General features: G+C 47.5%; 1 protein-coding gene across 2 annotated transcripts; it reads right to left on the bottom strand.

The window, feature by feature from the left end:
• Window positions 1–3704: 3704 nt before the first annotated feature.
• On the bottom strand, window positions 3705–24167 carry TAF8 (TATA-box binding protein associated factor 8). 2 transcript variants are annotated; one of them, XM_057555144.1, is made up of 9 exons: window positions 24055–24167; window positions 23130–23286; window positions 20982–21080; window positions 20573–20635; window positions 19075–19199; window positions 16664–16811; window positions 14767–14909; window positions 7661–7800; window positions 3705–7356 (listed from the first exon to the last, which is right to left on the bottom strand). In XM_057555144.1, the coding sequence occupies exons 1-9, from the start codon at window positions 24097–24099 to the stop codon at window positions 7344–7346; spliced, it is 933 nt and encodes a 310-aa protein (XP_057411127.1). In that variant the 5' UTR covers window positions 24100–24167; the 3' UTR covers window positions 3705–7343. The 2 variants fall into 2 exon arrangements, with proteins under 2 accessions (XP_057411127.1, XP_057411126.1); XM_057555143.1 differs by having other exon boundaries at window positions 3705–6899.
• Between the last annotated feature and the right edge of the window lie 594 nt (window positions 24168–24761).

Raw genomic sequence — 24761 nt, 5'->3', positions numbered from 1 at the left:
GGGACAGGCCCCACACACCCTCTGGCTTCCGTTCAGCAGAGAACAGGCAGGATCCCGGAAGGTGGGAGGGGGCAGGAGGCCAGGCCATTAATCCCCGGACCGGCTCTCTCCCTGCAGGGTGGCTGCCGCCCACTGGCCCCTCAATGGCCACAGCCTCAGCTCTTAGCAGAAGGGTCTCACCTCGGCTTCTCTCCAGGTTCTAGTAACTAACTGCTCCCTCCCCTTCCTGTCACTCACCCAGGTCTGGTACCTATGCTGTGCTCCCCTATACCTTGCCCACACCTTTGGAGGTGATCCCTTTATTAAACTTTCCTCAAATTACCCAGCTTGAATATACTGTGGCTTTTCTTTCAGGCCCCCAATTCACCACCCATTACATGCCTATGGTTTGTGAGCTGTCTGGCCCCCAAACAGACCAGAAGGTCAGAGAATACAGTGGCTTAGTTATCCTCTGCTGCATCCCAACGTCTGACTCGGCGCCTGCGCACAGTAGCTCAATAAGTATTTGTCGAATGAGTGAATGAAGAAAGGAGGGATTGAGGTCATCTGGAGAGAGGATGTAGAGGCTGGAAGGACAGGCAAGATTTTAGGAGGCGATGGGGAGGAAGAGCACAAATGAAGGCACAGGAGGCAGTGGTGATGAGGATGCCGCCTCCCCTCAAGGCATAAAGACCTCTGTTTCTGTCCTTCTTAGCGCTTCACAGTCTGATGATTTTGATCTTTGTTTTCTTTGTATGTCTTCCCACTAGAATGGATTCCCTGGGGGCAGGGGCCATGTCTGTCTCGTTCACTATGGTATCCTTAGAGCTTGGCACAGTTCCTGACATACAAAGAAGGCACTAGATCCATACTTGTCAGATGAAGGAAAGATATATGAGTTATCCAAAAGAAATGGTGAATTGGCAGCGGACCTGGAAAGCCGGGTTGGGCAGTTCGGAAGTCGCGTGGAGAGCAGTAGGGATGAACTACAAGTCCTAGTGCGGGGCTGGGGGTCGGAGGACAAAGGTGGAGCTTATAGGAAGACGAGCCATTGTTACAGAGTCATTATTCATACACCACGAAAAACTCTTCAAGGAATGAATAACAGTGATTAGCAGCCTCACCGTCACGCTCTCCGTAACTGGTTCCGTTTCTAGCTCCCTTCCCAGAGACCGTGTGGGTGTGCGGTGGAAGTCACTCTGCACACAGTAGTGTCAATGCCTTTGAGGAACAGAATCATGCGGTCTCGAAGCAAGAGTGTGACAGGTAAAAAGCATGGACTTGAGCAGGATGCCTGGGGGCAGGACCGCAGCTCTGCTCCTCAGCAGCCAAGCGGACTGAGGTGTTTCTGAACTCCTGGGTCTCCAGGTCCTCAACTGCAAGTGGGGACAGTAAGAACATTGAGCTAATTGTGAGGATTAAATGAGTCAATATGTGTAAGACACTTAGAACAGTGACTGGCACGGGTTAAGTTCTCAATTAGTATTAGCTTGTGTATAATTTTAAAAACAACACAAAAGAAAAAAGAGAAGTCTGGCAATGGAATAACGTTGTCGTTTATAAGGCACAGGTACAGACATTCTCATTAAATCCTCCTGACGAGGTATCATCACTATTCATTTTATGGAAACTGGTTTGGACGCTTAAGGATTTGCCCTAGATCTCAACAGCTGGTATGCTGTGGTCGGGCCATAAGTACAAATGTCACCGAGTCCTGTTTTATTGAACCACATGCCTCTATGTTGAGCGACTTAAGGATTCCACAAAAACAAAGCCCAGGAAAGCCAGTTCCTTTTACACTTGTCCCCCCACCCCTGGCCCCCTGCCCCCAAAGCCAGGCCACTTTGTTACTGGTGTTTCAGTTAAATGCACTCATCACCTTTTAACTGCCTCGTGGTTAGAAACAAAGGAAAGGGGCATCCTCATCCCCATGCCGGAGCTGGGAGGGACTGCTGTACACTTAGGAGATGTGAAACCCAGTGCAATGTGTGGATCTTATTTTAATCCTGATTCAAACCAGCCAATTATTAAAAAATAAAAACATCTTTGAGACATCTGGAAAAATCCGAATATGAACTGGATACTAGGGGATGTTATAAAATCACTGTTCAGGGGCTTCCCTGGTGGCGCAGTGGTTGAGAATCTGCCTGCTAATGCAGGGGACACGGGTTTGAGCCCTGGTCTGGGAAGATCCCACATGCCGCAGAGCAACTAGGCCCGTGAGCCACAACTACTGAGCCTGCGCATCTGGAGCTTGTGCTCTGCAACAAGAGAGGCCGCGATAGTGAGAGGCCCGCGCACCCCGATGAAGAGTGGCCCCCGCTTGCCACAACTAGAGAAAGCCCTCATGCAGAAAACGAAGACCCAACACAGCCAAAAATAAAAAATAAATAAATAAATAAAAAAGCTGAGCTCTCTGAATTAAAAAAAAAAAATATCACTGTTCATTTGTTAAGTGTGATATTGATATGGTGATTATGTTAAAAAAAGAAAGTCTTAATCAACCCACACAAATATGCCCCCCATACAAAAACCTAATTTTTGACAAAGGTAAAAACATCATTCAATGGAAGAAAGGTAACTTTTGATCAAGGGTGCTGGATCAATTCGACATCCTCAGGCAAAATAGTGAACTCAACCTAAACCCCAACCTTATAAAAAAATTTACTCAAGGGAATTCCCTGGTGGTCCTGGACTCCATGCTTCCACTGCAGGGGCCCGGGTTTGATCCCTGGTCAGGGAACTAAGATCCCTCAAGCAGCTCGGCCAAAAAAAACCAAACCAAACAAACAAAAAAACCCCCAAAAACCTTAAAAAAAAATTACTCAAACTAGATCAAGGCCTAAAACATAAAACATACATCTATAAAAATATTAGAAAAAATACAGAAAAAGATCTGCAGGACGTAGGGCTCAACCCAAAAACACAATCCATAAAAGAAAAAATAAATTGGATTTCATCAAAATTAGAAACTACTGCTCTGCAAAAGATCCCTGCGAAGATAATGAAAAGACTAGCTTGTAGAGAAAGTATTTGCAAACCACACGTCTGACAAAGTTCTTGTATCTAGAATATATAAAGAAATCTAAAAGCAAAGAAGCAATCCAGTTAGAAAATGGACAAAAGATTTAAATGGATAATTAACCAAAGAGGATACACAGACAGCAAAAAAGCACATGAAAAGAAGTTCAACATTTAGGGACTTCACTGGTGGCGCAATGGTTAAGAATCTGCCTGCCAGTGCAATGGACATGGGTTCCATCCCTGGCTGGGGAAGATCCCACATGCTGCAGAGCAACTAAGCCCGTGCACCACAACTACTGAAGCCTGTGTGCTCTAGGGCCCATGCTCCGCAACGAGAAGCCACCACAATGAGAAGCCACTACAATGAGAAGCCCACGCACCTCAGGGGAGAGTAGCCCCCGCTCGCTGCAATTAGAGAAAGCCCAACAAAAACCCAACACAGCCAAAAAAGAAAAAAAGAAAAAAAGATGTTCAACATCTAGCCACTAGGGAAACGCAAATTAAGATCACAGTGAGTATTACCGCACACCTATCAGCATGGCTAAAATTTAAAAAAACGGTAACACCAAATGCTGGTGAAGATGTGGAGAAACTGGCTCACTCGTACACTGCTAGCAGGAACGCAAAATGATACAGCCACTCTGGAAAAGAGTTTCAGTTTCTTTTAAAATGAAACATACAGTTACCACAGGACCCAGCAGTTGCATTCTTGGGCATTTATTCCAGAGAAATGAAAACTTATGTTTACATAAAAACCTATACACAGATGTCTATAGCTGCTTCACTCTTAATAGCCCCAAACTGGAAACAGCCTAGATGTCCCTCCTTGTATGAATGGTTCAACAGACATGGTACATCCATACCTGGGATACTACTCAGCAATAAAAAGAAAGGAACTACTGACACACACAACCACCTGGATGGCTCTCACTCGCTTATGCTAAGTGAAAAAAGCCAACTTCAAAAGGTCACAAACTTTGATTCCATTTATATATTTTTTAAATAAAATTATAGAGATGGAGAACAGAGCAGTGACTGCTGGGGGTAGGGATGGGGAAGAGGTGAGAGGTGGATGTGGTTATAAGGAGACAGCATGAAGGAACCTTGTGGCTATGGAAATGTTCTGTATATATTTTAATTTTTATTGGAGTATAGTTGATTTACAATGTTGTTAGTTTTTTTAAATAAGTTTATTTTATCTGCTACATTGTTCTTTTTTAAAAATATTTTCTTTATTTTTTTGACTGCGTCGGGTCTTAGTTGCAGCGCATGGGATCTTTCATTGCGGTGAGGGCTCTTCATTGTGGTGTGCAGGCTTCTCTCTAGTTGTGGCGTGCAGGCTCCAGGGCTCATGGGCTCTGTAGTTTGCGGCACGCAGGCTCTCTCATTGAGGCATGCGAGCTCAGTAGTTGTGGCGCGCGGGCTTAGTTGCCCTGCAGCATGTGTGATCCTAGTTCCCCGACCAGGGATCAAACCCGCATCCCCTGCATTGGAAGGCGGATTCTTAACCACTGGACCACCAGGGAAGTCCCTACAATGTTGTGTTAGTTTCTTCTGTAAAGTGAATCAGTTATACATATACATATATGCACTCTTTTTTACATTCTTTTCCATATAGGTCATTACAAAGTAATGAGTAGAGTTCCCTGCGCTATACAGTAGGCCTTTATTAGTTACCTATTTTATATACAGTATAGTGTGTATATGTCTCAATCTCCCAATTTATCCCTCCCCCTCACAATGTTCTATATCTTGATTGTGAATCTACACATGACAAAATTGCATAGAACTACACACACACACACACACACGAAATGGTGGAATCTGAATAAGCCCTGTGGATTGTACCAATGTCGTTTTCCTGGCTTTCATATTATACTACAGTTATTCAAGATGCTACCAATGAAGGAACTGGTGAAGGGTACATGGGACCTCCCTGAACATATTTTTTTTTTTTTCAACATCCTCAATCTATAATTACCTCAAAAAAAACTTTAAAAAGTCTATCAGATGCATAACAACATACTTACAGATTACATGACATAGCTCTTAGATTTGTTTTAAAATATACTCTAGGAATAAAAAATAAAAGAAAAAAAGTAGAAGAAATAGATGAAACAGAAAAGATGTTGATAAGTGTTGAAGTTGGGTGAAGAATACATAGGGAAAGTATATATACTTTCCTCTCTAGTTTTGTGTTTGCAGACTTCCCAAATAAAAAAAGTTTTAGACAGTTGAAAAAGGGTACTCTGTCCAACATAAGGGCTAAGCCTTACTTATTGGTATACAGCTTTACTCACTGCTATAACATTTGCATACAAATTAAGTTCAAAGCTTATAATTCTGTTTCATTTACAAAGTTTTTATTATGACCTTTTATTAAGAGCTCATAAATCACATGCTTAATCTGGCTCTGTTGACTACTTTTTCCCTCCATGATTCCCCCAAAGTTATAAAAAATAAAAACTTATAAATATCCATTGAGGATTATGCACAGTTTTTACACGATAGTCAGGTCAATGTTTCAGGTTGTCCGACCATCTCCCAGTGTCTCATGCAGAACAGAATTACAGCAGCAAGGCCTCTGAAATCTCAACAGCAGAAAGGGCAATTCTTTTCCAAATCCCACCTCATCCCTTAGTGTTACAGCACTCAACAGGTGCTTGTTTGGGATAGTAGCAGGAGGAATTGCTGGGATGACTGCTCCCGGGAGCAGGTGAGAACAGCAAGCCGGGAAAGTTTCAGCCCTGCATCTGCCATGGCTCAAACCTGGAACTATATTTAAACTCAACAGGCCAAGAACCACCAAGAGCCAAATGGCAAGTTCAGAGGGGGTCAGCACAGGCCCGATCTGACTACTTTCAACTGGAAGAGTTTCAGGTCACTACAAACCGGAAAAACTCTTATTTGGTCCAGAGCTGGGGAATCCGATTTTCTCAGTATCCTCTCTTCAGTTGCTGACGAGCAGCACTTTCCTTCCAGCCAGCGGGATGAAATGCTTAGAGAACAGTGAGGCCAGAGGAACATGGAGCCTGCTGTCAAGTCACCAGGTTTTTCGAGTTTTCAAATTCACCAAGAGGACAGAAGGTTAAGAGATGACTGTGGAAGCCGAGTATCAGGAGAGCTCAGCATGGACCTTAGGACACTAACCCAGGATCTCCTCCTTTACCCTGTGTTAGCCTCCAGGTGTCACTGGCACTTCTCTTCCTCCAACTTGGTTTTAAAACCTCTTCCTTTGGAGAACAGTCAAAAGGTATCAGCTTGCCCAGCATCCTTCTTTTTTGGTTTGTAGGGCACATCAAGGATAAAGAGGCAAAGAGGCTGGACAGATTCAGACCTGCAGGCTCTTCTTGGCCCACTTCTGCCATAAGGTGGGCACATGGCCTTCCATCCACGCCAACTTCCAGCAGACCGAACAGGTTTCTCAGCTTTCAGAACATGAGGCTAAGCCCGGCCTTCAAAATCTCATCCCCGCCACCTCCCACCCCCAGCAAATCCTTTTCCTACTGCATAAAACCAGTGATTCCTCCATCAAATCACAGCGTAATATATCCACTGATGTAGGCTCTTGTCAAAGAAAATCTCTTTTCCCAGGATGGGGCAGAACTTGGTTGTTCCCAAGCACACGCTCCACAGAGGGACAGTAAATGATAAACCCCTCAGGAGAGGGCGCTGCCCTGCTTTAGGGAGCTTTCATCAGATGCTGATGAGAGAGTCAGTACTGCCTTTCATTCTACTCCACACGCATCTGCTTATGCCTCCTGACTCCTGCCGGCCCCAGATGGAGGCTGCGATGGGTGGGCCTCCTGTTTCCAACATGTTAAAGGAGGGAAAGTCACCTTCGATCAGCCCGACAGGGCACGTGGAGCCCAGGTGAGGTGAGAAGTAAGGAGGTTCTAGGACGATAAAATAGGTGCCACAAATTGTCAGTCAATAAAAGGGGTCAAGATATCCTGAAACACAAACTAAGCAAACAGTCTTTCTGGCAGTGAGCAAAGTGGGCAAAGAGCCCTTTCTTTCCTGCCACCTTCCCTGGTCTCCCAGGTTTCAAGGAATCAAGTTCCATGATTATAAACGAAGTCACTGGCTGCTCCTGTGCCCCACGGTATGGCCCGGTTGATTTAAAAAGCCTCATTGTTACCATCGTATCTTCATCAACCCAAACATCCAGTGAAAACAGGTAATCTTAATAGAGAGTTTGCTATTAAAATCATGCCCGGTCACACCCTAGAGCCTCAGCTCGACCCCGAGGCAGCCACCCTCTTCTTCCCTCGAGTGGCTTTAACTCCCCCAGGAGGGTGGCATCCACGTCTCTCTACAAGGCAGGCTTCCTTCTCAGCTCACGAGAGGGACCTAGAAAGAAGAGGAATCCATGGAGCCCGCCTGGTGGGGGCCCCAGCTGCTCTCCTTCTTGTGGGGGAACAACTGCTGGGCTGTGAGGGTTGGTCCCTGGGCTGCAGGATGCTCAACCTCCATGCAGCAAAAGGTACATGCGGGAGATGAGGACGGAGAGGAAAGGGGAAAATATTCCCCTCTCACCAGAGTAGCTCTCCCCAAGGTTCAGAACCACTGGTGAGCCTCTCTTTTCTGCCAAGGAGCAGAGAAGACCACCTCGGTCGGCCAGGGAGGCCTCTCTGCACCCTGGCCTCCAACTCACTTCTTCCTGCGGATCTTGGGTTTCTTCACAGGCCGCAGATAGGGGTTATCGATGATGTTCTCCTCCCCGTTCCGGCTCCCCGACAAGGAAGGGTTCTGCTGCAGGACGGAGGCGTTCTCCTTCTCGGCTCCAGAATCATCCTTTGAGCAAAAGCCGAAATAAAGCAAAATACCAAATGGCATAAGGAAAGAGATCATGCCAACGGTAAGAACTACTGTTAGCATCCCTTCCATTGAGAAATTAGAAGCCCAAGCACCACCTTTTGGCTAATGTGCCTCTCTCTGCCCCAGACGAAAGGAGGCCAGGCAGCGGCTGCTATCAGAGGAAGGCGAGAGCACCAGCTTTGACACAGTGGAGCACAGAACACCAGACCCTGAACCTCTTCAGAAGGCAGGAACAGGAGTTAGAAGGAACAGAGAGCTGGGAGGGGCAGAGTCAGGGGCTACAATTTAGACGCTTCAGGGAGGAAGCCCAGCCTGTGCGGAGACAAAGAAAAAGAGAAGTGGCTCCCGATGCCCTGCAGGACTGAGAGGTACAGGACTGAAACAGATCATGTGCATAGGGCACCCCCTGGACCAAAGCTCATGTAAATCATAATAGATTTTCCCGCATATTCTCAAATATCTGGTACTTGCAACATGGTACAAATGATCATATCCCAGCAGAGGCCAGAAGCTGCTCAAGCCCCGAGAGCTCCCATGAAGGCGAAGCAGCACATGCAGGCACCAACACAGAGCATCCTCCAAAATCTCTGTCTGCAGCCCGTGGATCAGGCCTTTTGCTGTTCGTTTTTTGAGGAAAGTGATTTTGGAGAAAAGCTTATAAGTTTGAATATATTCAATATGAGCTCAGTTAAAGATTTTTTAAAAATCACAATGGGATGTAGACATAGAAAACAGTAATATGTTGAAGTTTTACAAACGGCTTCTGGAAATATGGGTGATTGATTCTCCTTTCCTTTTTTACACTCTCTTCTATTTTCCAAGTTCTTTAAAATGAGCAGAAGCTACAGGCGAAGGGGGTAAAAATCACACGAAGCAGCGCAGGCCCAAGGGGCTGTAAGGGACCAGAAGCAGCTGGTTGGGCTGCGCCCCCTGGTGACAGGCCGACGGTTCTGTCACTGGGATTCCCGTTCTGTAACCTGAGGCAAAAGAGGACTTGACCTTAACCAGGAGATTATGCTGTCAGAAGACAGCGGGACAGTGGACAGATGGCAGGGTCTCCCATAGGGACCACTGGCCTAGGACGGCGGCGCCAGTCTGGGCTCAATGACACTGAAGAAAGCATGACTCTGAGGTTCGGCTGCGTGCCCTCTCACTGTCCGTCAGCCCTGTTCTCCCCAGAGACCCAGTTCATTCCGGGCCCCTGTGCCTTCCCTCTCCAACACCCAGTCCGGTGGCACTAGAGTCATTGTGGACCTCCTGGAGGCTCCCTTGAAAGCGAGTACCCCAAGGTCAGCCTGGCTGGCTCGTGTCAGACTAGGTGCCGGACACAACGTCTGACCACACCCAGACCTGCCTTGGATACTGGGCTCTGACCTTTCTGAAGTTCTTAACGGCTCGGTTTAGTAGCTCACCCTTACCTCCCTCCTCTCATCTCTCTACAGGAAACGCCCGACCTTCAATGTTACTGGAAGTTCAACTGTGCCTTAAGTGTTTCCTGAGATGATTAGGGTGGAGGGGACCCAGTCAGGGGTGCCCTGGGATCACTGCTGGAGGCTCCCCCGACTCAGCTCGCTATGCCTCATGAGGCCAGGACTTGGGGCACGAGTCATGGGACAACAGGCTTCTCTTCTCCCAAGGACAGCTTCTGGAAATGCCACTTTCTTTGCTGTCTTTGGGGACAGGCAGCCTTGAGATGGGGAGGGACAGGAGGAGTAGACAAAAGAAGTAAAGTACTAAAACGACTGAGATTTGTAAAAAAAGGTGGGAGTAGAAAGGTCTGTCAGGAGCGACCTGGGCCTGGAAAGGCCAGACTCAGGGCATGCGTGCACGCCCCTCATGCACCCGCCTCATGCACCCGCCTCATGCACCCCAGGCGCCCTGGGTGACTGCATCCAGCCTCACAGCTTCTACCACCACTTCCACGGCAGCATCCCCCACTTGAACCTCCGCAGCCCTCACCTCTCCCTTGACCTCCAGGCCTGCACGGCCAGTCGCTCAACCACCTGCCATCTCCACCCGGCGGTCAAGCAGGCATCTCGAATTCAACGTGCCTAAAACTGAACCCCGAGCACAAACAGCTTCTCCCACTGTCTTCCCGTCCTGTCCTCCCAGCTGTCCAAGCCCAAAACTCTGCAGTCACTCCTGCTTTCTTTCTTTCTCTGGCATCCCACAGCCAATCTGCTGGGAAAACTTCTTGGCGTTATCTTCCAAATACAGGCAGAATCTGACCACTTCCACTATCTCTACCACGACCCCCCTGGTATGACCCACTAGCGTCTCTTACCCGGATGGACAACGGCCTCCTAACTGGCCTCCCGCCACAGTCCCTCCTCTGCCTGCCCCATTCTCACCAGCACAGCCAGTGCTCCTTGGAGAAGTTCAGACCTGCCTCTCCTCTGCTCCACACCCTCCCAGGACTCCCACTTCATCCAATGAAAAGACAGTTCTTAAAACTGCTCACAAGGCCCCGCCTGATCTGACCTCTTCCTCCCCTCCCCCGGCCCCACCTTCCTCAGTCACACCTCCGCTCTCCTTTGTGCTATTCCCCAGGGCCTTTGCACTGGCTGTTCCCTTTCCAGGACACTCTTCCCCAAATATCCACATGGCTCACTCCCTCACCTCCTTTAAGACTCTGCTCAGACGGCACCTTGTGATGTGTACCCTGAGCACCCTATTTAAAACTGAAACCTCCACCGTTTACCCTGGATCCTCCCCTACTCAGTTTCCACCCCCCGTAGCACTTTCATTTTTAACATACCATATAATGATGTATTTACGTATTACGTCTATGGTCATTCCCCCACTGCCAACACACAGGCTCCCGAGATGCAGCTGTTGTCTTTGTTCTGGTCACTGATGTGTCCCAAGCACCCAGAACAGTATCCGATACTTACCAGGTACTAAACAAATACTTGCTGAGTAAATGAATGGTACAATGTTCAGAAAAGAGTAAAAGTTGAGACACTGGGATTGCCTGCAGAAGTTCAAATGTATGAGAAAATAATCCTCTGATACACCAATTTAAAATGAATAGCCCTGGGACTTCCCTGGCGGTCCAGTGGTTAAGACTCTGCGTTTCCACTGCCGGGGGCACAGGTTTGATCCTTGGTCAGGGAACTAAGATCCCGCATGCTGCACAGTGTGGCCAAAAAATAAATAAATAAATAAATAAAATGAATAGCCCCTTCATGTTCCTAGATGGAGTAACCAGAACCAAGTTAAACAAAGTAACTACCTAGCAACAGTCCTTGACAGCTGTGACCTTGATAGATAAAAGAACAATTTAAAACACCAGTTACTGAACCTACCATAACAATGTCTGTAAATGCTAAAGACAGAAAACCACCTAAACATCCACAGGGGACTGGCTCGCTGAATCCACACAATGGAGCAGGAGGAAGCTATGGGAGGGACGAGGCAGCTCCTCACATACAGCGAGCAACGACCACCGAGAGCGCCACAAAGAAAGCAAGCGAGGGGAAAGGACTGTTGGTGCTTAAAATAACAACGAAAAAACATCTCTAGAAGGATTCACAAGAGACTGGTGACACTGGTTGCTTTGGAGGAGGGAAAATGGACGACAGGGAACAAGGACAGGTGAAAGACTGTCACGATACATCTTTCCGTACATTCTGAGTCTTAAACATATGATTGTATTTGCCAGTCCAACGAAATAACAAGCCCAACTGACTGTCATAAATTGTTGCTGGAATCCTTTTCTTGAAGTCTTTTTATTTACTTATTTTGTACAGAAGAGCATATGGTCATACAGCAGGGGCAGGGGGGCAGTGGGTACCATGAGCTGCCATGTGCCAGGCACCTGATATGGATGAGCTCATTTTATCTCAGGCTCCTCACTTCCCCTTGAGGTAGGTGTTCCTACTCCTATTTGTATTTGTGAGGAAACAGACTCAGATGCTGGGTCATGCAGCCAAAGTCACTTAGCTGGAAAGTACCCTGGTCTGGATCTGAGGCCAGGTCAGTCTGACTCCGAGGCTCAGGTCTTTCTACTCTTTGCTGTCTGGCTTGGCCTCTGGGTATCCAGGAGTCCTCAGGCAGTTCCTGGCATCCTTTCAGCCTCAGTTCACTCACCGCCATGACCTCACCTATGTCATTACATTACCCGGGAGTTTTAGATAACACATCTGCAAGCCCTTTAGCTGCTTTGTATTTATAAAGGGACGGTGATGTTTGTTTAGAAGACTCTGCCTTCTCATAAGGTGAACCTCATCTTAGTCCGTGACCCAATCACCATATCTCAGACCAAATTAACTGAGTCCAAAACAGAAGTGTAGAATAACAAAGCTCCTCTGCTCTATGTAGAGCCATGGGCTCCCAGCCCTAATTCTGAAAGGAATAATTCAACATTAAAGAAATGTGTGTTCAGGCAAGGGAGACCTTCAGCAAATACTAGAGTCAGCACTGGCACTTTCCACCTGCATCCTGGGGCCTCACACCTCAGAGAACACGAGGAATCCTCAGTCCAGCTACAACCATTGAGCCATCCCTTGCTTAAAAGCCAGGGCCAACCTTAAAAGATGGATGAATGTGGTAACCTGACTCTTAGGGTCCTGTAAGCTTTAAAGGCATTAGAGCTTCAGCAGGTCTGTGACTCTACTTGGCACTTTCTCCCCTGATGCATGAACAAGAGTGGGTCTTATCCTCTTACTTGCCGAGTACAATACATCGTAACCAGAAAAGAGAACACCCACAAGTTTCGACGAGCACACCTCCCCCCGCCGACCTCTGTCTCTGTGCCCACACATTTTATCTCCTATCCTGGCTCTGAAATGTCCACAATAAGGCTAACCCCTCCTTTTGGGCACTAGATCCCATGCCCTCTCCCTTACCAAAGATCATCATTCCAAAATGTTTCTTTCTCTCCTGCATCAACTTTACCAGATCATTTTCATCAGCATACAAACATCCTGTTATTTCTTTTATCTTAAAAAACAAATAAGGGACATCCCTGGCGGTCCGGTGGTTAGGACTCCACGTTTCCACCGTGGGGGGGTCCACGTTTGATCCCTGGTTGGGGAACTAAGATCCCGCAAGCTGCAAGGTGCGGCTAAAAAAATCAATACATAAAATTTAAAAATAAAAATAAAAAATAAAAAACAAAACACCTCTCTGACCTCCTTAATTCTTCCCCTTTAGTTACCGCTCCATTTTCTCTCCTTCCCTTCACAGCAGAATTCCTTGAAACCATGGTCTACATTAATGGAACTTTCTGTGATGGTTTAACTGTTCATATCTGCGCTGCCCAGTAGGGTAGCCACGAGCCACAGGTGGCCACTGAAATGTGGCTGGTGTGACCAAGGAACTGAATTTTTTTGTTTTATTTAATTTACATCAATTTAGACTTAAATAGCTACATGTGGCTACTGGCCACTGTAACGGACAACACAAGTCCACACTCACCGACTCCAGTTCCTCTCTTCTCTTTCTCTTTGAATTCACTTGCTCTCATTCTTCTTGAAATTGCCATTGTCAAGGTCACAAACTACATTCCCGTTGCCAAATCTAACGGGCAACATCTCAGTCCTCACATGACTGGAACTAACTGCAGCTTCAGACACAGCTGATCACTCTCTTCTCCCTGAAACACCTTCTTCCCTTGGCCTCTGGGACGCCGCAGCCCCCCGCCCCCGCACCCCCCACCCCAGTTATGCCACCTTTCCCGCTGTGCCTTCTCCATCTCCTTGGCCGGTTCCTCATATCCTCACCCTCTGAACAGCGCAGAGCCCCAGGGCTCAGTCCTGGCACCTCTTCTCTATTTTATCCTCACTTGCCCCCTAGGCACTCACCTGGTCTCGTGGTTTAAACACTATCTACACGCCGAGGACTCCCAGGTTTGCATCTCCTGAGCCCAAGAGCTCCTTGAACTCCAATACGCCTACGCACCTTCCTACCTGACCCCACTACCCGTATGTCTAATAAGCATCTCAAACTTACCTCGTGTAAACCTCTACTCCTGGCTTCCCCCCTACACCTGTTCCACCCAACCGTCTCACCTGTCTTGGCTGAGGGCACTTCCATATTGCCTGCTGTTCAGGAAAAAACCCTTGCATTTATCTTTGACTCTCTTTCTCTCACATCCACTCCATCAGTCGCTTCTGCTCCGAAAATAATCTAGAATCTGACCAAATAATCTACCTGTGTCTTCACCTCTACCACCATCTCTCAGTTTCTTGCACCAGCCTCCCGACCAGTCTGCTTCTGCCCTCACCCTCTGTAGTCCACCCTCGACCCAGCAACCTCTCCGATCCTGAGACCCTCCTCTGCTCAGCATGTCCAGGGTCTCCCATCGTACTGACAAAAAGCCCAAGTGCTTAGGTACCGTTAAGACCTGACTTCCCCAGGAGCTCTCTGACCTCGTCCCCTGCTCTCCTCCCCACTTTTGCTCATGCCACCCTGGCCACCCTGATGGCCTTGCCGTTCCTCAGCACTACAGCGCCCACCTCAGGGCCTTCGCATCTGCTGTTCCCTCTGTGGGGAACGCTCTACTCCCAGATACATGAGAGCCTTGTTCCCCTCAGGTCTTTACTCACCTGTCACCTTCTCAGTCACCCAATCTAATACCACATCCCCCAGGCCCACACCTACTCCCATCTCCTAATTTCTCACTTTTCCTTAGCTCCATGAGGGCAGGACATTTTGTCTATTTTGCCTCCTGCTAATTCCCTAGCACCTGGTACCTGCCTGACTCTGGCAGGTGCTCATTCAATATTTGTTGAATGAATGAATGGATCCCCGGGACACAGACTTATCCCTTGAGCTAGAGATCGTGTCGCAACTGGATCACCGCGGGCCCATCATGCAAGTCCCTAACATGGGGCCAGAGACCTGAGGTAGGTCCTGTCCAATCCCCAGGGTGATAGGCAGAGAGCAGCACGGGCTACTGCGGGGGGCATGCTGAAGCGGGCAGAAGGCAGGACCCACCGTGTTGATGTGAAGAGGGAGGTTCTCTGTGTCTGTCTGCTCATCCTGCTCCGAGGAATCCGTCTCCTCCATTTGTTGCATCTCCAGCTCAGACGGAAGAAGAGCGGTCAGGTAGGGGATGGTGAAAGGCCTGGCAGCAATCACTGGGGGATTGGAAGAGAGGCCGAGAGCCTTATGACAGATCAGCGAGCAGCACCGAATGACAGTGATGGCTAACACGCGCGAGCACTTACCACAGGCCAGGCAGTGTCCTACAGGCGTTACATGTTATCTTTAATTCTCGCCTCCACCCTATTAAGTAAGTACAATTATCAACCCCATTTTACAGATGGGGAACCTGAGGCCCGGAGAGGTTATGTGACCTCCTCAAGCACACCGGAAGTGGTGGAGTGGGATTTGAACTCGGGCAATATGACTTCACAGCCTACTTTTACCAAGTACCACTAAAATCAGAGAGAACTGGGGCTCAATCCTAGCAAAGCATCAGCTTAGTGATCTTATACCCAAGGTCAGTTAACCCCCAGCCTCATTACTAGAGCAGGGATATGGATCCCTTCAACCTGAAGGACTCAAGTCCCGATAGCGGACTTGAGAACTCTCTGCATGGAAGTATATCCACTGAGCTAGAGGGCACTTCAGGTAAATGAGTGACCCAATTCCTCCAAAAAGCACTGAGGCTGAGTAGGAGAAATCACTGGTTAAATAAATAAATAAATAAATAAATAAATAAATAAATAAATAAAAAGAAAGTCTCTGTGCATCCTTCCATGGTAGAATGTCATTATCAGGAGACACTCAAAGATTATTATTATTTTTTTAAATTAATTTATTAATTAATTTCTTTATGGCTGTGTTGTGTCTTCGTTTCTGTGCGAGGGCTTTCTCTAGTTGTGGCAAGCGGGGGCCACTCTTCATCGCGGTGCGCGGGCCTCTCACTGTCGCGGCCTCTCTTGTTGCGGAGCACAGGCTCCAGACGCGCAGGCTCAGTAATTGTGGCTCACAGGCCCAGTTGCTCCGCGGCATATGGGATCTTCCCAGACCAGGGCTCGACCCCGTGTCCCCTGCATTGGCAGGCGGACTCTCAACCACTGCGCCACCAGGGAAGCCCAAAGATTATTTTTAACGTGGCTCAGATGTGGGGTCCTGCAGACAGAAACAGCTGGGTTTGAATGCTATCTACTCTCCGTGTGACCTTGGGCAAATTATTTCATTTCTCTTCTCTATAAGCCTTGGCTCCTGGAATGGTGGAAGTAACAGTTCCTAACTCAGAGGCTCACTCGAGGAGTTCATGAGATAACGTAGGGAAAGTGAGTAGCACAGTGTCTGGACTTAATAACTTAGCCGCTGTGGTTCCGGGGCGAGGCACACGGCGAGAATCCAACAGGAGCTTGCTGACTGAATGAATCATCTAAACCAATCTCCCTCACTCCCCTTTGGAAACACTGAGGCCTGTGGAGAGGAAGGAACTTGGTCACATGATGAAATGATAGTGCTGAGATGAGGAATTATATGGTAGCCCTGTGAGAGGACGTCATGAAGGCAAAGCCTGGCAGAGGTTCTTTAACTGCCCTGCCCCCTGACACCAGGGTCCTTCTACCACCAGGGCTGCCCCTTCTGCTAAATGAGCCTCTCTGATGCCTGGGGCTCAGTCACCCTCGAGGTAACCTCAACTCAATGCACTTCAAGTGCCCAATACCAACACAGGCCATTACTGTTTTGGAGTCATCAGTTAGGGACAGGCCCTTAAGACCTAGAAAAAGGAGCCAGAAATGAAGAACAAGTTCCACCCAAGACAAGGACAAAGCTTATTCGTTTCTTCCAACGACACTGAGAGAGAGGGAAGACGGGGCGATGATCTCAGAGGACAAGCCAGGGTCCACAGAGGGCAGACACTCACAGGGAAACGTGCTGACGTCATCTTTGAAAAGACTCTGGGTCTCGCCGGTCTTGGCCATAAAACGGGTGAGTGCCCGCTCCACGTCTCGTCTCTGGGATGCGGCCTTCTCCCGCAGGACCTGATAGTCCGACACAGGCTCACGGTACGTCTAAAGGGAGAACAGCAAAGACACTAGAGAAATACCAATGACTACACTGCTCTCCTCGGGTTCCTGCCTTGCTGTTGCTCTGTCCTCCCATCCTTTAAATGACCCCTACCGTCACTGAGAGCAGAGATCCCCCAAGGGCGGTGGAAGGGCAGAAAGAAACAATATAACTATGATTAACATTTACTTTGAATCTTAAAAGTTAAGAAACATACAAACATTTACATTTATGTGATTGATCCCGGGCCTTCATTTAGCTCCAGCGACAGCTGGACTCAGGCATAAGACACATCCTGAAGGGAGAGTGGGAATTCCACCCTCACACACCTGCCGGGGAAGCCCTGCCGGAGACCACCCAGGGGCCCTCAGTGTAACATGACAACAGAATTTTCTGACATGTTTAAAATCTTCCCAAGATGAAGAATTTAACAGGATTCTGAACACACTGGTTCAAAACATGAAAATGCAAGATCTTACAATTATTTTTAAGACAACTGCTTGACATTTAAAAAGTTGGAAATTTAATAGGAAAATTTTAACATAAGTCTTCAAATAATTGGTAGATGAGAATGAAACAAATTAGTTTTATGATTTATTAAGGGCAGCCTAAGATCCCACCTATCTTTGTACTGTACCTTTTTCAACTATGAGAGCTGTTAAAGTATCAAAATAAACTGAACTTAGAACCAGACCTCCTACTTCGTATTCCACCAAGTATTAAACCAAGATTTCAAAAAATACAAAAGCTGAGGCTATAACGTGGCTGCCACTAAAAAGGAGCACCAGTTTCCTGAACCTTTAATAAGGGTCAGATGATCTTTCATCGTACATTGTTTTAGTACTGTGTTACATTACAACATTCACGTAAATGAGCAAACAAATACTGAAGCATGTGCTTAATACTGTACTGACAGAGATATGCTACAAAAGAGTTAGAGACTGCTGTGGGTTGAATTATAGCCCCCTAAAAAAAAGACGTGTGGAAGGCCTAATCCCCAGGATCCCAGAATATGATCTCATTTGGAAATAGGGTCATTGCAAGATGTAATCAGTTAACATGAGGTCATATGAGTAGGGTGGTAAGAATCCGACATGACTGGTGTCCTTATAAGAAATGGGCACGTGAAGACGGAGATACAGAGAGAGGGCCGTGTGAAGAGGAAGACTGGAGTGATGCATCTACAAGCCAAGGGGCGCCACGAACTGCCTAGAAACCACCTGAGGCTGGGCAAAGGTTTCACGGGGAGCCTGCCGACACCTTGATTTTGGACTTCTAGCCTCTGGAACTACAAGACAATACATTTCTGTTGTTCTAAGGCACCGAGTTTGTGGCACTTTGTTACAGCAGCCCTAGGACACTAATACAGAAAATCCTGGTCAAGAGCAATGGCTGTGTTGCAATGGTGGATGACCACCTGCTCCTTTCCCCCCGTATCCTGAGGTGTGGCAAAATCTCCTGGAGGACTTGCCCCAACCCTGCATCGTGGCCATATTTGCACCAGGACGCAGTGTGGAGGTGGGGACACAGGAAGCGAGTAGAAGAGCCTCTGGGGACTCCTATGCACACTGTACCTTCCCGAGGGAAGGTGAAATTGCTAGAAGGCAAATTGGAACACAGAGGACATGTTCGGAGGACATCTGAACTAAGGAGGACAACTAGACTTGCCCCATACAGACCCAGAGCTCACAGTTATGATAAGTTCCATTTCATATTACCAAGTTTTATTTTTTGGGTTTTTTTTGGGGGGCCACACCATGCAGCTTGTGGGATCTTAGTTCCCAGACCAGGGATTGAACCCAGGCCCTCAGCAGTGAAAGCACGGAGTCCTAACCACTGGAATACCAGGGAATTCCCCCAAGTATGTTTTAAGTAACTCTTTCCCTGATTTCAAAAATAACTCTCACCTATTATGGAAAATTTGGAAAACCCAGAAAAGCACACACAAAACAACAGTTAGCTATAATCCCACCAAGAATTACTACCAGCATTTTGTGGAATGTGTCTTTTCTCTACGTGGCTAGGTACTTCTGTGTTTGGGTGGGACAAGCAGAACTGTGCCAGCTTCAGTTTCTTTATTAACTATATTTTTGCCAGCAAACTGGAGAAGATAATTCTCCTTTGCCAAACTGTTTTCCAGTGAGGAAAGACATTCTGAGTTCTGAACTACCCTGTGACCAACAAACTTCTGGACTCCAGTCTGACAGCCAGTAGAATGGAGTCTGCTTTTGCATCAGTCACAGCCCCCAGGGTGGCCTTGTCACTCACCGGAGTTTTGATGTAGGTGTGGGGGTCGGGGAACTCGGGAAAATGGCTGGGGATGTGTGGCGGGTGGGGTCGGTTCTGTCCTGCAGTGAGGGCCTTGGGGGTCACCGGCTGATTGGTCACTGGAGCTGCAACAGAGTCACCGGCCGTTACTCTTCCACCCAAGGCCTTGCGCCTCTACCCACACCCTCCTTTTCTCAAAGTAAATGCTGGACCCCAATGTTCTATGCAACAGGCACTTTGTACTTCTACCAATAAAAGGCCTTTAATGGCTTGAGGACCCGAAAAGGTACCTCCGCCCCCCAACAACGCCCGGCGCGGCATGAGCTGGGGTGACATTCCCATCTACAACAATCTTGCCTGCGCGCCTCTTAGGTCGGTGAGTGGGGGCTGAGACAAGCTAACTACATAAAGAGCAGGCTGAGGACCTAAGGAAGTTAGGTGGGCTGCTAACTCCTTTCAAGAACCCAGGTAACAAAGACAGACACTGAGCCAGGGTAAGTTAAGTGAGGGCCACTGAAAGCAAGAGGGGTTGAAAATGGCACCTTTTACTGCCACTTTGAGAGGAGCATCTTAAAACGATGTCAGCCGGACTCCCCTTGTGGCGCAGTGGTTAAGAATCCACCTGCCAATGCAGGGGACGCAGGTTCTATCCTGGTCCGGGAAGATCCCACATGCCGCGGAGCAACTAAGCCCAGGCACCACAAATACTGAGCCTGCGCTCTAGAGCCCACGAGCCACAACGACTGAGCCCGTGTCGTGCTGCAACTATTGAAGCCCGCGCGCGCGTAGAGCCCGTGCTCCGCAGCAAGAGAAGCCACCGCAATGAGAAGCCCGTGCACTACAACGAAGAGTAGCCCCCGCTCGCCGCAACTAGAGAAAGCCCGTGCACAGTAACGAAGACCCAACGCAGCCAAAAAAAAAAAGATGCCAGCCTGAAAAGAGTGATGAAAAAAAAATCTAGTGAATTCTCCCCAGGTCCTGCAAACCCAAACTAGTTACTCCAATCAACTCAGTTTATGGCACTCAGTGTATCTAAGGCAGAGATCATCAGACTTTTTGTATAAAGGGACAGGAAGTAAATATTTTAGGTTTTGCAAGCTGTGCAGCCTGTCACAACTACTTAACTCTGCCATTATTGCATGAAAACAACCATAGATAATAAGTAAACATGGCTGTGTACCAATAAAAGTTTATTTACAAAAACAGGAGGTGGACCACGTTAGGCCTATAGGCCATAGTTTACTGACCCTTGATCTAAGGAAGAACAAGCACTCTCACATTTTTCAAGTAGCATCGAGATGGTTTACCTTTCTGGTGACTGAACTTCACATCCTAATCCGACTAGCCCAAATAACGATTACATGGTAGGTAGCCCCAAATAATGGAAGGGAGCCTGCAACGAGGCAGTAGCTACACACCAGTCCCTGCCCTACTCAATCAATTCATTCCACCAGCATTAGTTGAGCACTCCTGAGTACCTCAGTTCAGACTCACTTACGGGCAGTGATGACCATCCTCTGAGACCGCTTTGCATAAGCAGGGAGAGTGTCCACATTGAAACCTAAGAAACAGGAGAACAGAAATCACCGCCCAGACCACTGGATACTGAACACGGAAGGGGAAGTAATACTGTGGTGAAATAGTTTAAACTCCCAACTCAAGAGCTTTGCTGCCACTCAAAAGAAGCTCCAGCAGAATCCCTGAAGAGGGAGTTAGGAGGCCTCTTAAAGGGGTTCAGAGGAACCCTCTTTTGATAACTCTCTCAAGCTAAAAGCAAACCAGGAGACTCACGAGGGGATTTAAGAACGCTCAGCAGAGGGGGCTGCCTCCTGGGGACTCCTCTCTCTCTCTCTCTCATGCCTCCAACTCAGCTGCACTGAAGAAACGGAAACTGGAGGTGTACTCACCCATCTCGACAAGGGTGACCACAATGTCTGACAGTGTGGGCTGCGTCCTGGCTGTGTGCTCACAGTAAGACTTGGCACTCCTCCCAATTTCTGAAATGTCTAGGAAAGGATCAAAGGCAGAAAGTCTTACTCTCAGTTCTCAAACAGTTAAACACAGAATTGCCATATAAGCCAGCAATTCCACTCCTAGGTATCCACCCAAGTGAAGGGAAAACAGGGACTCAGAGTGCATGATGTTCATAGCAGCACTACTTGTGCATCCATGTTCACAGCAGCACTATTCACAGTAAACAAAAGGTAGAAACAACCCAGTGTCCATCCACAGATGAATGGATACATAAAACGTGGTCTATCCATATAATGGAATATTATTCAGCCTTCAAAAGGAATGACATTCTGATACAAGCTACAACATGAATAAACGTTGAAAACATCATGCTAATGAAATAAGCCAGACAGTCAAATATTTTAAGATTCCACTTATATGAGGTATCTAGAAAAAAAAAATTCATAGAGACAAAAAAATTGATTAGGGGTTACCAGGAGCTGGGAGGAACGAGGAATGGGGAGTTACTGTTTATGGATACAGAGTTTCTGTTTAGAATGATGAAAAGTTCTGGAAATGGATAGTGTTGATGGTTGTACAACACTGTGAGTATATTTAACACTACTGAATTGTACACTGAAAAATAATTAAAATGGTAATTTTATGATATGTACATTGTGCCACCAAAAAAAAAAAAAAAAAAAAGGTCTTATTATCTGGTTGTCAAGTTTTTGTTTCTTCTACCTGAAGCTGAACCTCTTTTCAGTCATGCTAAACTCCTTCAGGGGAAAGGGGAAGCAGGAAGCTGGGCTCCATGAGTGGGTTTCAGAGGTGGATGGGCAGCTCCATGAAAATTCTGAAATTGTGCTGAATTTTACATACAAAAAAGCCTTTTTCTGGGACGGGTCCACAGGTCAAAACCATTTTCATAATAAAACGAGACATTCTTTGATTTTTTTAGTCTCATTCTCTCATGCAGTTTTCCAGAGGCTATGTCACCTGTGATGACATCATGGCTCTGCTGGACAATGGAATGTGTGCTTGTGCATGCTTGTGTTTTAAAATGTTCTCAGTTTTATTTTCTAATGTGACAAAAATCTCTCTATATAAAGCCCATGTATACAAAATTCCTTGGGGTCCTCAATATTTAAGAGTCTAATGGGGTTGGAGATGGCTGCTTTAGGAAAACATTTGGTATTTTGAAGTTCCAAACATCAGCTGCAGAGAGTCACGTCAACCCAGATCACGCCCTTCCTGGGGCAGCCCACATCTCGTGACTGATCAAGACCAGACTACAAAGGCAGGGCTTTGGGGGACTGATGTCAGATACTCTGATGGGCAATAATTGCTCCAGAGCGCCCCACTGAGTTGGCCAATTCTTTGTTTGGCCTGTACTGCAGTTCAACTTCTCTCTCTGCCTAAACCTTTCTCTAACTTCCATTCATAGGGTTGATTCCGCCCTCAAACACCTTAAATACCCACAACCCTCATTCCATCCTCCCCTCCCCTCCCCTCCAAAGGCCCAAAGAGGGAAATACAGTGTACATGCACAAGCCTATGTGAGACCATTCCAGGCTCCTAAACCTCAAGATACTTCCTTTTAAAAGTGGGGTTTTTTCTTTTTTCCATTTTCTAAAACTTATTCACTCTCACTCTTTGTATCACATAATATAGCACTTGATTATATAATGTGTGGCATCTATTTCACGGGAATTAATCCTGACTCTCCAATGAAACTGTAAGTTCTTCGAGCATAGAGAACAAACAGCAATAATAACAGCACCTACAAGTCATCGAGAGCTTACAACGTTCCCAGCTTTGACTGTTTTACATATACATCTCACTTATACTCAAAACTCCAGGAGGTACAAATTATTATCCCTTTTCACAAAGGAGGCAATTGAGGTTCAGGAGGTTTAGTGGTTTACCCAAGCTATTAGGTGGCAGAGTGATGACCTACACCCAGGTCTATCTGATTCTAGAGCCTGTAAGTCACTTAACAATGTTCTTTTTCTTAAATCCTCTCTAACACTATCACAATGCAGGACACAGAACAGATGTTTGGTTGACTCGAAGAAGGCCTATTGTTTCCTGGTACTTACAGCTCTGCAGCATCTCTGTCAATGTTTCCACAGATGCTTTCTCAGCGCTCTCAAACCCTGCCTCTGTCAGCAGGGAGCTCACAACCACTTGCAGGGTTCGCCTTCGGGCCAGATGGTAGTTATCAGCAGGGTTAGTGGACTGTTTACTTCCTGATCTCTGTGAACCAGCAGCCCAGAAAGAGAAAACATTTTCATCCAGAGGACAAGGATGCAATCACAGAGTTCACATACTGCCAATGGCAAGCAAAGGTTCTTCTGCTAAATACTTATTAGTGCTTAATAAGATGTGGTAGTCCCTGATGTTTAGACTTACAGCTCTTGGCCAAATGAGTAATAACTGAGCACCCCGGGGGCTCTAAATTCGTAGACAGCCTTTCTGCCTACCTAATACTTACAATTCCAATAACAAAACGGCTGTTTTCTACTTTCTATTTTAGCAGATTATCAGAATATATAGCTGAAGAAACACACACGATGGGATTGAACTCATATCCATCTCCCAGAAAAAAGTGACCTCTCTCGTGTTCCTCCCATCTCCACACCACTTTGCTAACGAGGAAAATTAAAACAACAAACACATGAGGCTAAGTAGAGGACCTACAAGTAGGAAGTATTTTGAAACGGGAATCCCTCCCAACTTTGGCGAGCCAATAAGAAGGCGAAAGCGGCCTCGTTGCCCCAATCAGGAGGTGTTCCGGGCTCCCAACCCCCAACAGAGAACGGGCCAATCAGTATACAGGTCCACCAACTCAGGAGGTAACCGCCGAGTCTCGAGAAGGGGGTCACGTACGACCTGGAAGACACTCTTCCACTCAGAGCTCATGGTGGGGCTGGATTTCTGGGTATAAGATTGTAGCCCAGGCTAGGGGAAAGTTACAGAATGCCCCGACTCTCTCGGCTTCGGCCCCGCGCCTCCCGCCCTTACCGTTCCGGAGCTGCCAGCCCCGGCAGTGGCCGCCGCGTCGGCCATCTTGCTCTGGCGTAATGTGCCTGAGCGCAGGGCAGGATGGGGCTTGTAGTCACGGGGCGGGGAGGAGCGGCGAGGGGGCGGGGCGACACGCGCCCCTCTGGGCTTTCCTAGGCCCAGCGGGGTCGGGAGGGTGTGTTGGGTGACCCCGCTCACTTGGCCTTATGTGAGCGGTGCGTTCAGTAAGCCCCGGAAGTGGCCAGGAAAATGAGCTCTCGGTTTTACACCTATTTTGAAATGAAATCGCTTTTCGTAAAAAGCACATCCCTGGAACACTCCAAAGTTGCCTGATAGCAACCTCTGCCTGGGTCTCGCTGGGTCCCCATCATTTACTCTCTAGGGGAGGGGTCTGGGATTCTGTATTCTTAAAACCTCCAGGTGATTCTTCTGAGCGGGAAATTTCGGGAAACCTTGTTTTGTGCTGGCGGCCCCGCAGCCTACTTGGAACTAGATCCCAACAGCCACCCAGTCCAGGTGTTCCAACGCATCCCGCTGCCTTCTCGCCGTGTATTAATCCGTAGGTATTTGCCGGGCGAGCCGGGAAGCGCCGGCGGCAGGAGGCTGCCCCTTGCCCGTCTTACTCCCAGGCCGTTGCGTCAACGTGGTGCATGTGGTTTTCTGCGGTTCCCTCGCGGGTCAGCCTCTCCGGATGGGAGTCCTTCGTG

This window comes from Balaenoptera acutorostrata, chromosome 10, assembly GCF_949987535.1.
Source record: "Balaenoptera acutorostrata chromosome 10, mBalAcu1.1, whole genome shotgun sequence".
NCBI lineage: Eukaryota > Metazoa > Chordata > Mammalia > Artiodactyla > Balaenopteridae > Balaenoptera > Balaenoptera acutorostrata.
Note: the sequence above shows the minus strand (reverse complement) of the source record. Positions and strands in the feature narration are given on the sequence as shown.

Coding starts and splice junctions, on each gene's coding strand:
- TAF8 (XM_057555143.1), bottom strand. CDS start 24,099: ATGGCCGACGCGGCGGCCACTGCCGGGGCTGGCAGCTCCGGAACG. Junction 21,081..23,129: donor GACAGAGATGCTGCAGAGCT/GTAAGTACCAGG, acceptor ATCCTTTCCTAG/ACATTTCAGAAATTGGGAGG. Junction 14,910..16,663: donor TGACGTCAGCACGTTTCCCT/GTGAGTGTCTGC, acceptor CCAATCCCCCAG/TGATTGCTGCCAGGCCTTTC.